Below are 12695 nucleotides of genomic sequence, written 5' to 3' on the forward strand. Positions count from 1 at the left end.
GCAAGGAACTAATATGGCTTCAGGGCTTGATGAAGGAGCTTGGGAAGGAGCAGAAGGATTGCATGTTATATTCAGATAGTCAAAGTGCAATTCATCTGGCAAAGAATTCAGCTTTCCATTCAAGGACGAAGCATATTGACATACGGTACCACTTCGTGAGGTCATTGCTCGAGCAGGGACTCGTCAAGTTGGAGAAGATTCATACAAGTCAGAATCCTGCAGATATGTTGACGAAGGTCGCCACGGTGGAGAAGCTGAGGTGTTGTTCAGCTTCTGCTGGTCTTCATGCTTGAAGACGTTGAGGAGGCATCGTACCGATTTCACTAGGATGATTCATTTTCAGTGGGAGCACAGAGGAGAGCCAAGTAACAAGAGGATATACCCAAGGTCTCCAAGTGGGAGATTGTTGGGGTATGTGGAGACCATTGGTGATGAAGAGAATTGAAGGAGAATCAATTCTGCATAATTCTGTCTGGCGGACTGTCAGAGTCGACTCGGGAACAGTCGAGTCGACTCGGGAACAGTCGAGTCGACCCGGAAGGAGAAAGGCCAGAAGACCGAGAAAACCATGTTTCTGTCTGGACTGTCAGAGTCGACTCGAGCTACAGTCGAGTCGACTCGAAGCATCGTCGAGTCGACTCGAGCTACAGTCGAGTCGACTTGAAGCATCGTCGAGTCGACTCGAGCTACAGTCGAGTCGACCCGAGATCGTGCCAGTTTTGTTCAGACGTGCCAGAGTCGACTCGAACCACAGCCGAGTCGACTCGGGCTCGCGGAAAATCGTACGGACGATTTTCTTTTGGTGTTTTTTGGTGGCGTTTCGACGGCTATGATCATCTGAAGGTCTTGAGACTATATATAAGACTCATGAGAGCCCTAGGAGGAGAGATATTCAAGGATATTTCGAGAGAGACTCTTGTTTTGTGCGGCTAGGGTTCTAGAGAAGAAGAGGATTGGGATCCTACTTCTTGTGCAAAGGGAATTCTGTGTGAATCTCTTGTAGAGCGATTGTGTGTGATCGTTCGGGTGTGTGCTATCTCTGTAATCTGTTCATCCTAATTGAGATTTGGAGCGGTGGAGGACGTAGGCTACTTGTAGCCGAACCTCGTTACATCTTTGTGTTTGCTTTGCTATTTTCTTTCTATTTCTTCTTCCTTTGGTTTGATAATCCGCTGCGGTGCTCAAGTGTTTTACCCTATTGATACCACGGGGTAATATTTTGCCCTTCGTAGCGGAAGCGAAGCGGTGATCCTTGAGTCCGGTGTCGAGGGAGCGAGAGAGTGCTTATCCGTTTGCTTCTCTCTTTGCTTGTCCGACGTTGGTGGTTGTACTGGTGTGAGTGGATTCCGGTGCAGGGCGCTGCCAACATTTATATCCCAGAATAAATAATGTGTCTGCCAGATTGGCTTCTAGGGCATACATCTAACACTTTCTTCTCGCCGGTTCCGTACGAACCAGTTGAGTACTCCACGATGGATAAGCGCTTCGATCTCGTCTCGGAGTCAGAAATACTCCTCGGTGTCGTGGCCATGATCTCGGTGGAAGCGACAGTACTTCCTAGAGCATTGCCGAGCTTCTGATTCCCGCATCGGTGGCGGCGGTTGGAGATAGCCTCGGCCTTCTATCTCCATGAGAATCTCGGACCGAGTAGTAGTGAGGGGAGTATAGTTCCCATACCTCCCTGGTGGTGTTCTTTGCCGAGGCGGTGATCTCGGTCGGGGCCACGGTCTCAGGTGAGATGGACTCCTCAATCGAGGCAGGTTCTCCTCACGGCGAGATGATCGACTTCTTGGGCGGCCACGCTCCACGCGATATCTTTTCTGCCCCTTTGAGGGCTGCTCGGCAGCGTCTCGCCGAGAAGCCATGGCTTCTTCAGCCTTCGTATATTTTCGAGCTCGGGCCAGCATTTCCGTAAAATCGGCAGAAAAATTCTTCTCGATGGAGAAAAGAAATTTATAGGGCCGAGCTCCTATTTTTAAAGCCGACATGGCAATCGATTGGTCGAGCTCACGGACCTCCCAAGTGGCGGCAGTGAAACGGTTGATGTAGTCTTTCAGGGATTCTCTTTTCTTCTGCTTGATGTCGAGAAGAAAATCCGACGTTCGCTACTGGCGCCTGCTGGCAGCAAAATTAGCCGCAAACTGCCTGCGGAGCTGTTCGAAGGAGAGCACGATGCTCGGCTTTAGCCCGGAGAACCAGATCCGGGCCGTTCCTCAGAGGGTTGCAGGAAAAGCCTTGCACAGCAGAGCCTCCGAGGATCCTTGCAGTACCATGAGGGCTCTGTAACTCTCCAGATGATCCAGGGGATCTGTGGTTCCATTGTAGGATTCTATTTGGGGCATTTTGAATCTTGGTGGGATCGGCTCATCCTCGATTAGGCGGCACAAGGACGACTTGGTAGTGAAATCAGGGTCGTCCTCACGCCTGATTCTTTGATCCTGAAGTGCCTCGACTCGCCGCTCGAGTTCTTCGACCTTCTTGTCGAGTTCTCCGCCTTGGAAAGTTGACATGGTGGTCTGTCCCGGTACTGATTGACCTGGGGTCGATTCGGCTTCCGAAGGTTATGGCCTTTTATCCTGGTTTTTCCTTAGCGGCTATCTCCGGGGAGACGCTCGGGTTGAACCCTGGTGACAGCGTCGTTTTCCATTGTTGACCCTCAAAGAGTCATGGGGATCTCGGCCTTGGGACACAGGTCCATCTGGAAGGAGCGTCGATTGAACATGAACCTACAGAGGTGGCATGTGAGGGGCCTCCACGCGTTGCAGGCCTTGGACTGCTGCTGCTAGTGCCTGGACTTACTGCACCAGCATGTTGAATTGCTCAAGTTGGATCTGAGGAACTTGATCCGCCGGAGGCCTTGGTGGCAGGTTCTGGACTGAGCGGCCAGGACTTGGTATGCGATGCCGAGAGGCATTAGAGGCTCCTCTGCTTCTCAGTCTCATGATCACGACTCGGTCCCTTCCTCTAGCGCCAACTATTGCTGGAAATTGGACCCAGGGATGACCGCGGATCGAGGAGGAGGAGCTCCGGCTGGTGGTGCGACGGCTGATGGCTGTCTCCGGCGGACCTGCAAGAAGCCTGTGGCCGGAGGTTCCGGCGTAGGCCCTCCAATGCTTAAGTCAAAGAGGAATTTTTAATGGAGAGAGAATAATGGAGGGGAGAGTAATGATGTAGTGATGTGTTTTGGCCACGGAGAGGAAGAGGAGAGAGATCCCCCGCCTGGAGTTTCTCACCCCCTTTTTATAGGAGGGGGTGCAGCAGTTACCTGTGATCGGGCGTGATTGCGCAAATCAATGAGTTATCGTAAACGGCCCGAGATTTCGGGATAGCTGGTGATCCGTTAAGATCGTGTGGATTCAAATGTTGACAGCTGTTGAGGCGGAGATTGCGAAATTTGATCCCGAATATGGAGGACTTGATTTTCAGTGGAGTGGGGAGGTTTGCTTCTCCCTTTGACTGGGTCTTTCTTGGCTTCGAGATCGATCGGGCTTATCTCAACAGAGACCATGCCTGCAAGGTCATGCCGAGGTCGAGATCGTGAGCTCTGGGGTCGTCGATGCCGAGACTGAGCGCTCTGAGGTCGTGACTGCTAAGAGTATACTTGCTGTCGTCACGTTCGTCATCAAGTATCGGCGACTTGACCATGTGCTTTGAACGATCCATTTTTCCCCCAACACAATCTAATATAAAATTTATTTTTCCAGTCTAAAGTATCCCTATGCAAATTGGCTCCTAGTATTTTCTTTTTTTATTCGCCCACAAACAAGAAGTATGTTTACTACCTTATTCTTTTAAAAAGGAACAACATGGCAGCGACTAAGCAAGATATGCAAACTCCTTTGTCATGACATCAACATTTTTTTAAAGAGAAACAAGGAGGGAAGGGCGTAGAAAGGAAACATGTCATAACAAGAAGGAATTACATTCTACCAAACAAGAGCAAACTTCTCGATTTATATGGAGAGCAAACAATTTTATTTTATAAATATAAAAACTCATGATCTTTTCCTAAAAACTAGTTGAAAGATATTATTTGAGTTCTTTAGTCTTGTATAAGCATCCAAAATCTTTTCGGCAAATAACCGATATGGAATTAAATATATATCTGCACAAATCCTCATATACTTCTTCCTTTTAAGTCTACATATTCTCGCTAGACTAAGAGTCTAAATCCATTCAAATCCAATCACAAATACAACGATTGATCAATCCAAATGGACTTTTATTGTAGTATCTTCTAGTCCACATATGTCATAGATGGATGTGCTTGGATACCATTTGTAACAACCCAAAATCTTTCCCAGAAAAAGCTAGTTAGATGGTATTATTGGATTCCTTAGCCCGATATAAATACCCAAGATATTTTCAGCAAATAATTAATGTGGAACTAAACAAATGTCTAGAATGAAGTCCATTTTTCACATCCTGTCTCGCTCTAGAGCCCAAATCTTTTTCCCCTCAAGGTAGCAAGTGAGGAAGTCATGCGAGAGAGGGAGGGGGAGTGCGCCAAAAGTTGTGCCTGAGTGCGGACTTTTGTCGAACACCCGGGGAGCGGAACATGGGAGATCGTCGACCGAGGAAGGAGAAGGTGGGCATCGCCGCACCGGGGGACGTGGGGAGTGCCCGAATCTAGGGGCCATCGCTACCAACAAGCCATGGGTGGAGGTGGCCAGAGGCTCCTTGCGACAAGCCATTTGGTCTAGCCACCGCATCTCGGACGAAGAGCTGAAGGTGGTGCAGCGGCACTTCACCGAGGTTCTGGTGATGCCGTCGGAAAGGCTAGGGAGAGCTCAGCTAGCCTAGAGCTCCAGGGCGGTTATCATGAGGAGCTTGGGTCGGTGTGTGCCTGAGGAGTGGGTAGCTCGGGAGCTCCGTGTCAAGGGGAAACTCAACTATGACTCCAAAGCTCTACCGACGGCGGAGGAGCATCTCTTGCTGCGGTTCAAGACTAAAGGCGATCGGGAGGCGACGATGGCGAACGACCCAGTCGTCGCCAGGCAACTCCTCACTATGGATAGGTGGCAACCGGACTTCATCCCAGGGGTGAAGTGTGTGCACAGGGTGTTAGCTTGGATTCGCCTCCCACGGCTGCCGGTGGAATATTGGGAGCGCGAATCCATCCGGGAGATTGCCGCGGCAGCCGGTCGGCTAGTGGCGGTGGATGAATTCACCGAGCGGCAATGCAAGCTAGGGTTTGCGAGGGTGAGGGTGGAACTGGACACGAGGTTGCCGTTGAAGCCGAGGCTATTTGTCCAAAGCCCATCGGAAAGATTCTGGCAGGCTTTCGTAAACGAAAGCTTGCTGGTGGTGTGCTACCGGTACGGGCAGATCGGAGGTTTGTTAGTTTCCTCCTCTCGGGTGCCGTTGGGGGCTGGTGGGCCTGAGGTGCCGGGAATGGACCCCGGAGCGGTTGACAAGGAGCAGTGCCGAGGGGGTGGTCGTCTGGTCTTCGAACCTTGACTGACCACTAATAGGGTTCGGCCACCTAGGGGGCCATCATCCAAGAGCAACTCAAGGGGGACGATGGTGCCACCATCCTTGGGGGCGGCGAGGTCGGCACTCGGACAGCTGATGCACCAAGAAGGGACTAGATCGGTGGAGCCTATCCCACTGTCGGACCCGGATGGGTGGCAGACACCGTCCAAGGTCGCTAGGGGCGGTCGCCGGGGAAGGGGGCATCCGCGGGCGTGCTGGAGCCTGGAGGGGTTGGAGGAGATGACAAGTTCGCTCGGGCAGGCCACCGAGTTAGGACCCGTCTGGGGCACCGTTATGGACCAGTCAGTCATGGGCCGGGGGGATGTTGCTGTTCAGGAGGCTGGGCTAGGCCCAGGGGTGCTGGAACGGGCCCCGCAGCCCGTCCAGAATCGGAGTGGCAGTCAGGCTGGGGAGACGTGGGTCGGGTGACCCGAGGCTTGGCTTGGCCTTGGCTCCCAGAGTACCGCTAGGTAGGGTACTGCTGCTATCTACCTGGCCTATCACATCTTGCTAGATAGAAATAATAGAGTCTTCGGAGATAGGAGGGCCCCTCTAAGGTCCGTTATGGAAAAGGCCCTCCTTCAGGCTATGGAGGTTATGAAGGCGACCTTGGCTGATTCATCTAGGATGGCTCGGCATCTCAACGTGAATTTCGACGGTAGTTTGCCCGCTGATGGAGATTATGCTGGTGTGGAGTTTGTAATCAAGGATCATGACTCCAAATTGATTACTGTTAGAGGGCATCGCACCTTCAAGGTTTCAACTTTTAGGGTGGAGCTCAGGGCAGCATGAGAGGAACTCTCCTATACGAGACATGTATTGGAGGCTGGGTGTATTATCCTCGAGAGGGATTTAGCCGAGATGATTGAGCGCATCTGGAGGTGGGGCGGGGAGAGGCAGAGCTGCCGCTTCTAAGTGACATCTGGCAGATGATGAGGGAGTGTTGTGCTTTCCAAGCTGTGCACGTGCTTCGTGAGGCGAATAGAGCTACGGATTGGATCGCCTCGTTCACTGCCCAATACTCTGGTGCAATCTTTGGGACTCGGCATACTTCAGTTCCATCCCCACTGGGTAGTCTTATTACCATGGATTTAGATGGTTGTGTTCATGCAAAATTAGTATGAGCAGCTGATGTACCAAAAAAAAAAAAAAAAATATCTGCACCGACCCCACAACAAACCAGCCCAAACCATATATAGCAGTTTTCATAATGTTTCGGTATTCTCGGATATGGAACTGGACTGGAACGGAGAGCAGATTTGCGACAGCTTATTTAAAATCTTCCTTCTTGTACTCAAGAAAGAACATTTCTTCTTGTGTTCCTCTTCCAACGGCCAAGCGATTCAAAACATTGATCATTTTGATTCAAAACAGACCAGGAAACTGCATGTCCATCAATTTACTTGATATTTTTTCCTGCAAAAATGCCAAAGACCAAGTCTATACGACAGGACACCAAAACAAAGAAGCATCTCTCACTTTAACATGGATCTGGTCGAAAATTACTTGGGCGCTAGAAGTGGACTAGAAAGTCGATGCGGCTTCCAGATTTGAGAGGAAAGGTGGAGAAAGTCCCCAAATTCATTTAGACAAGATGCTGGAGTAGGTTTTGTCCTTTCTTCTTGAGAATATGGACGCGAGATTAGGTTTGAGACTGCATTCCTGCACCATAATAAACCAAGTAAACGGTAACCATGTTCAAGTCTTTGAAAGGGTAAGGCTTACAACTTTTCCCCAAGTCCGGAAAACTTGCTAGAATCTTCCAAGGAAAGACCAGAACGACGACGACCCGTTCTTTACGGGGAAAAAATAATAAATGAATGATGGCCTGGTCTACGCAAACAGAAGTAATCGTGTTTGAGCTTTTTTCTTATTTTTGAATTTTCCTTTGGTAAAATGGCGAGCGAGTTTAGACCGGAACTGGTACTCCTTTATCATGGCTGAACACCAAACAATGACGTCCTTTTTTTGGGTTTCAGATCATTACATTGTTTTCTAAAATCTTTTACAATTTTCGGATAAAAAACGACATTAAGATCAGATTTACGGCAGTTGATTTTACACCTAATGATCAACTAATTCAAAACATTGGATCATTACGAATGTTTTAATCAAATACGATGCCTACTGTTTTCATGGATCCGCTTGATATTTTTCTCTGCAAAGTTATTCGAAGTCCTTCCAGTCAAGCAGTGTTCTACACTGTAATGTATCGCAATTTCTCACCGAGTAAACCTAATGCATTGGAAGGACAATAACAAGGGTGCGGACGCCATGTGCGTGCTACATGCTCGGCCCCATATATCCCCATCTAGCTGGTCGGTCGATATTGCAAATGTTTAAATTGCGGTCTTGACACGTTTCTTTTGAGTCAAAGTCTATTGCTTCATGCTTTGAAACTTACATTATAGGTGCCTTCCGCGGACGTGCCGGAGGAGTAGAGGAGAGACACTTGGTAGCTTTTCATCTGAGCATCGCCTGTTCCAATCGTCAAACTTTCTTGCAACCACACAAATGTTTGGCTTTCTTATGAATTGAGAGTTGTATGAGAGAGCATCATCTATGCTAGGTTAATTCTGAAAGCAGACATTATCTACATTGAATGTGACTCGGCCATAGTAATCGATTGAATTCAGGACCAACACAACAATATTGACTGGCACCCGCTGCTCTGCAATATCTATGGGCTTGTGGGAGGGTTTGCTTTCTTTCGGACCACTAATGTTTATCGAGATGTGAACAGCGCTGCTGACTGAATTGCCTCATATGCTGTGTGCTATTTAGGAAAGTTCTTCTTGAAAAATATCAAGTCTGTTCCCTCCCCCTTTCATCAATTTTTTTTTTTTTTGGACCTTTTTGGGCGCGTCTAGTTACAGCTGTACCAAAAGAACAAAAAAGAAAAAAAAGAAATCCGACTGAGTTTTCCACTCCTTAATAATCTAATGCCTGCCATGATTTTAAGGAGGACTCCTTGTGAACTAAAATAGAGATGGCTTCTTCCTCCCAGCGCAAGCACCAGCTCCTTCTCTCCCTTCTCCTTGTGCTGCACCCGCTCTCTGCCGCCGCCCAAACCGGACCCAACATAACTCGTGGTTCCTCCCTGTCCCCCCAGGGCAATAAACGCGCCTTGTGGGCACAGTCCCCTGCCGGCGATTTTGCCTTCGGATTCGTTCCCCTCCAACCTAACCAGTTCCTCCTCGCCATATGGTTCGCCAAAATAACCACGAACCTGACCGTAGTTTGGTCTGCTAACAGAGATCAGCCGGTGCAGACAGGATCCAGCGCGTCCCTGACAAGGAACGGCCGACTATCTCTCCTAGACCACAATGGCCAAGAGGTCTGGTCTCCGGGTGTCGGGGACGTTGCATACGCCACCATGCTCGATGCCGGAAACCTCGCGCTGATGGCCTCCGATGGGACGGGCTACGCATGGCAGAGCTTCGAGCACCCGACCGACACGATCCTGCCTACACAGGTGATGAACAAAGGAGGATTGCTTTCCTCCCGTCGCTCACCCAGTGCGGACGATTACTCTGTGGGAAGGTTTCAGCTCCGCCTGCTGCCCGACGGCAACCTCTGTCTGAACACCATAGCCTTACCCACCGAGCACGCCTACGAGGCCTACTGGCTCACCAAGGGCACCCTGGGTACCGGCTCCTATCTAGTATTCAACCAATCATCCGGCATTCAGGAAGTGCAGGAGAATTCAAGCCTTGTCAATGTCACGTATGCAAATATTGGATCCCCTGGAGATTACTACCAGAGGGCGACGCTCGATCCCGATGGAGTCTTCCGGCACTATACATACCCGAAGACCGGTGCAGGCAATGGGAGCTATCCAGATTCGTGGACGGTGGCGTCTTTCATACCTGAAAACATCTGCAGCGCGGTCATCGTGGAGAAGGGGGGGAGTGGGGCTTGCGGATTCAACAGCTACTGCCAGTTTGCCAACAATCAGAAGGCCTGCCTCTGTCCAGAACGATACTCATTAGTCGATCCAGCCAACAGCAGCAAAGGCTGCATGCCAGACTTTGCTGAGCCGAGATGCGATGCGTATGACTCGGCTGACTTTGAACTGACGGCGATGCCCAACACCAATTGGACGAACACGGCTTACGAATGGCTGTCACCGATGCAGGAGGATGAGTGCCGGCAATCGTGCTTGGAGGATTGTCGCTGCATGGTGGCGATATCCAAGGACGGCGACTGCTTGAAGAAGGCGATGCCCCTCTCGGGAGGGAGGGTCGATCCAGGATACGGAGGGAAATCTCTGTTCAAGATACCCAGGGTCGACTCTACCCCTCCTCCTCCCGGACTGAGCAGAGGGAGGAAAAGCCCGCCGGTCATTGTTTCTGCAATGCTCGGTTGCTCGGCTTTCGTCAACATCCTGTTGATCTCCGCCATAGCCTTGCTCTTCCTCTCCTCGCATCGCAAGAGATCACCTCGAGCTCAGATAGACAGCAGGACGGTGGGAGGACACTTGCAAGCTTTCAGTTACCACACGTTAGAAGCAGCTACCAGCAAGTTCGGAGAAATACTGGGCAAAGGTGCGTTCGGTACGGTCTATAAGGGGGTCCTGACTCTCGGCGAGGCTGAGGCACTTGTTGCAGTAAAGAAGCTAGACAAACTGGCACGAGATGGCGAAAAGGAGTTCAGAGCAGAGATGAATGCAATTGGTAGAACCCATCACAAGAATCTAGTTCAGTTGCTTGGCTTCTGTGATGAGGGGCCGCATCGACTTCTAGTCTATGAGTTCATGAGCAATGGCTCCCTAGCAAGCTACCTCTTCGGAGAGAACAAACCCAGCTGGGATCAGCGAATGCAGATCGCATTCGGGGTTGCAAGAGGGCTATCATATTTGCACGAGGAATGCAGCAGCCAGACCATCCATTGCGACATAAAACCTGAAAACATACTCCTTGATGACTGCTTTACGGCAAGAATCTCCGACTTCGGACTGGCGAAGCTGCTGATGCAAGAGCAGACGAGGACTCAGACGGACATCAGGGGGACGAAAGGCTATGTTGCACCTGAGTGGTTCAAGAAGAGAGCGATCACAGCAAAAGTCGACGTATATAGTTTTGGAGTCATGTTGCTTGAGATTGTTTGTTGCAGGAAGAACATTGAGCTGGAGTTTGGGAGCGATGCGGGGCCTATCCTTACAGAATGGGCTTACGACTGTTACAGCGAGAAGAGACTGGATGTTGTAGTGGAACATGATGAAGAGGCAAGGAGCAACTGGAGGATGCTTGAGAGGCTCGTGGCTGTGGCCCTTTGGTGCATTCAGGAAGAGCCATCCATGAGGCCTTCCATGAAGAAGGTGACACAGATGCTGGAAGGTGCAGTTGAAGTTTCGGTGCCACCAGATCCAACATCCTTTATCAGCTCGATGTATTAATGGCAGGTTCTCAAGCAACAGGAACGCCTTCAATTCATCTCTAGTATATGATGAAATAGTAGAGAGTAACCACCCTCGTAATGTCTAGAATCAGCATGTTTGTTGCTTTTCAGGTCCATCCTATACCAGCTTTTGCCGATTCATAACCATAACTACGAAGCATAATTAGGTTTGTCTACATTTCCTAAGAGCCTCCACCTCATTGTTTTCTCAATGTGAATTTTAATGATAGTACTACTGAGTGAGGTAAGAGGGAGGGTGTGGATTTTGTCATCAGAGATCACCACTCTAGATTTGTGGCGGCTGGTGGTCGACGAATCTACGACACCTCTATCATTGGAGCAGAGCTGCGGACGGCATGAGAAGGCCTCTCATATGCAAGACGTGCTCTGGGTGCGGAGTGCATCCACCTGGAGGACGTGATGGGGACGTCAGAGCCCTTCATCCAAATGATCCTGAGCCCCCTGATTGAGTCAGACCCATTTATTTGCATATTTATTTTATTTATTTTATTTCTGGGTTCATTTGCATTTTAGGGCTTATTTGTGTTATTTGTGGGCTTATTAGGAGTTATTTTTGTGTAAGGGGGTTTTATGCAAATTGTGTATTTGGGCCCTATATAAAAAGAACTATTTTCATGATTAGGTTTTAATGAAGTGATTTGGAATTTTCTTTCCCCTACGTTCTTTCTTCTCTTCTTCTCCTCTCCTCCTCTATTCTTCCTGCGTCTCTACAACCTCTTCTTCCTTCTCCTTCTCTTGTTCTTCCTTCTTCTCCTCTTTCCCCGCACTGGTGCTGCATCAACTTGGTATCAGAGCCTCGGCTTTGCCTCTGTGCCAAAGCTCCGGATCTCTACACAGCGCCTTTCTTCTTTGCTGCCACTTGAATAGTCACCCCCACGCCCGCTGCACAGCTTCACCCCACCGCCTCCGTCTTTCTCCTTTGACTTCCCACTGCCCACTACCGCACGCCTCCATCATCAAGCCTTCCTAAAAAAAAAAAAAAAAAAAACAAACAAACCTTTGCAGGTTCCCTGTTCCCGTGACCACCCGTCACCGCGCTCGCAGCCACCGCTTCCATCCCTCGCCGACGACAACACCAGCGCCGCCGCTTCGATTCGCTGCCGGAGGTCGCCGTGACCCCACGGAAGCCCGCCGTCCTGGTGTCAACCGCGCGGCAACCGTCCTGACGGAGGAAGCTCTCGGCCACGACCCCTGTGGCCACCGTCCGTGGCCAGATCCGGGAGTGGGACACCGCTCTCCTTCTCCGTCGCCGCCCTAACGCCTCCCTCCGCCGCTGCAACTCGGGCCACCCGCGTCTACCGCCAACCGCCTGCATCGGGTCCATAGAGGGGACCGCCGCCGACCTTCGCCGCAGGCCACGAAGCCGTGGCCGTGATCTCGCCGCCGCCGCCGCAGGTCGTGGAGCCGCCGTCGTGATCCCTGCCCTGGCCCGCAGCCACCGCCGCGAAGATCGACGCCCTCCCGAATCCGTCGGGAGGTTGAAGAAAGAATCGGGGTAACGGGAAGTTCTCAACCCGTTAACCCACAACTCGGTAACCCGGGTCCAAAAAAAAAAAAAAAAAGTTTCACGCGACCCGCACGTGACGGGTCCGTAAAGGATATCGGATCGGGTCAAACCCGTTAACCCGAATCCTAACGGGTCGAGTTAAAAAAAAAAAAAAAAAACCCTTACCTCTGTTCATCTTCCCCAACCGCACGCTGCGCCGCCGCCCTCGTAGCGCCGCTCCGCCCGTGCCGCCGCCGTCATCGCTGCTTCGTCGTCGCCATACCGCCTCCGCCGCCCAGCACTCACCGTCGCC

General features: G+C 50.7%; 2 protein-coding genes across 2 annotated transcripts; both read left to right on the forward strand.

The window, feature by feature from the left end:
* The first annotated feature begins 4821 nt into the window (after nt 1-4821).
* Nucleotides 4822-5460, forward strand: LOC103697297. The gene has a single exon (XM_008779129.1). It carries the CDS (start codon nt 4822-4824, stop codon nt 5458-5460), a length of 639 nt encoding a protein of 212 aa, XP_008777351.1.
* Nucleotides 5461-8365: 2905 nt separating this feature from the next.
* Nucleotides 8366-11372, forward strand: LOC103697296 (G-type lectin S-receptor-like serine/threonine-protein kinase LECRK2). The gene has a single exon (XM_008779128.3). It carries the CDS (start codon nt 8465-8467, stop codon nt 10871-10873), a length of 2409 nt encoding a protein of 802 aa, XP_008777350.1. The 5' UTR covers nt 8366-8464; the 3' UTR covers nt 10874-11372.
* The last annotated feature ends 1323 nt before the right edge of the window (nt 11373-12695 follow it).

The sequence above is a fragment of the Phoenix dactylifera genome, unplaced genomic scaffold (genome assembly GCF_009389715.1).
Source record: "Phoenix dactylifera cultivar Barhee BC4 unplaced genomic scaffold, palm_55x_up_171113_PBpolish2nd_filt_p 001626F, whole genome shotgun sequence".
In the NCBI taxonomy this organism is placed as follows: Eukaryota; Viridiplantae; Streptophyta; class Magnoliopsida; order Arecales; family Arecaceae; genus Phoenix; species Phoenix dactylifera.

Bases quoted from the DNA above. Each gene is read 5' to 3' on its own strand.
- LOC103697297 (XM_008779129.1), top strand. From the start codon at position 4,822: ATGAGGAGCTTGGGTCGGTGTGTGCCTGAGGAGTGGGTAGCTCGGGAG.
- LOC103697296 (XM_008779128.3), top strand. From the start codon at position 8,465: ATGGCTTCTTCCTCCCAGCGCAAGCACCAGCTCCTTCTCTCCCTTCTC.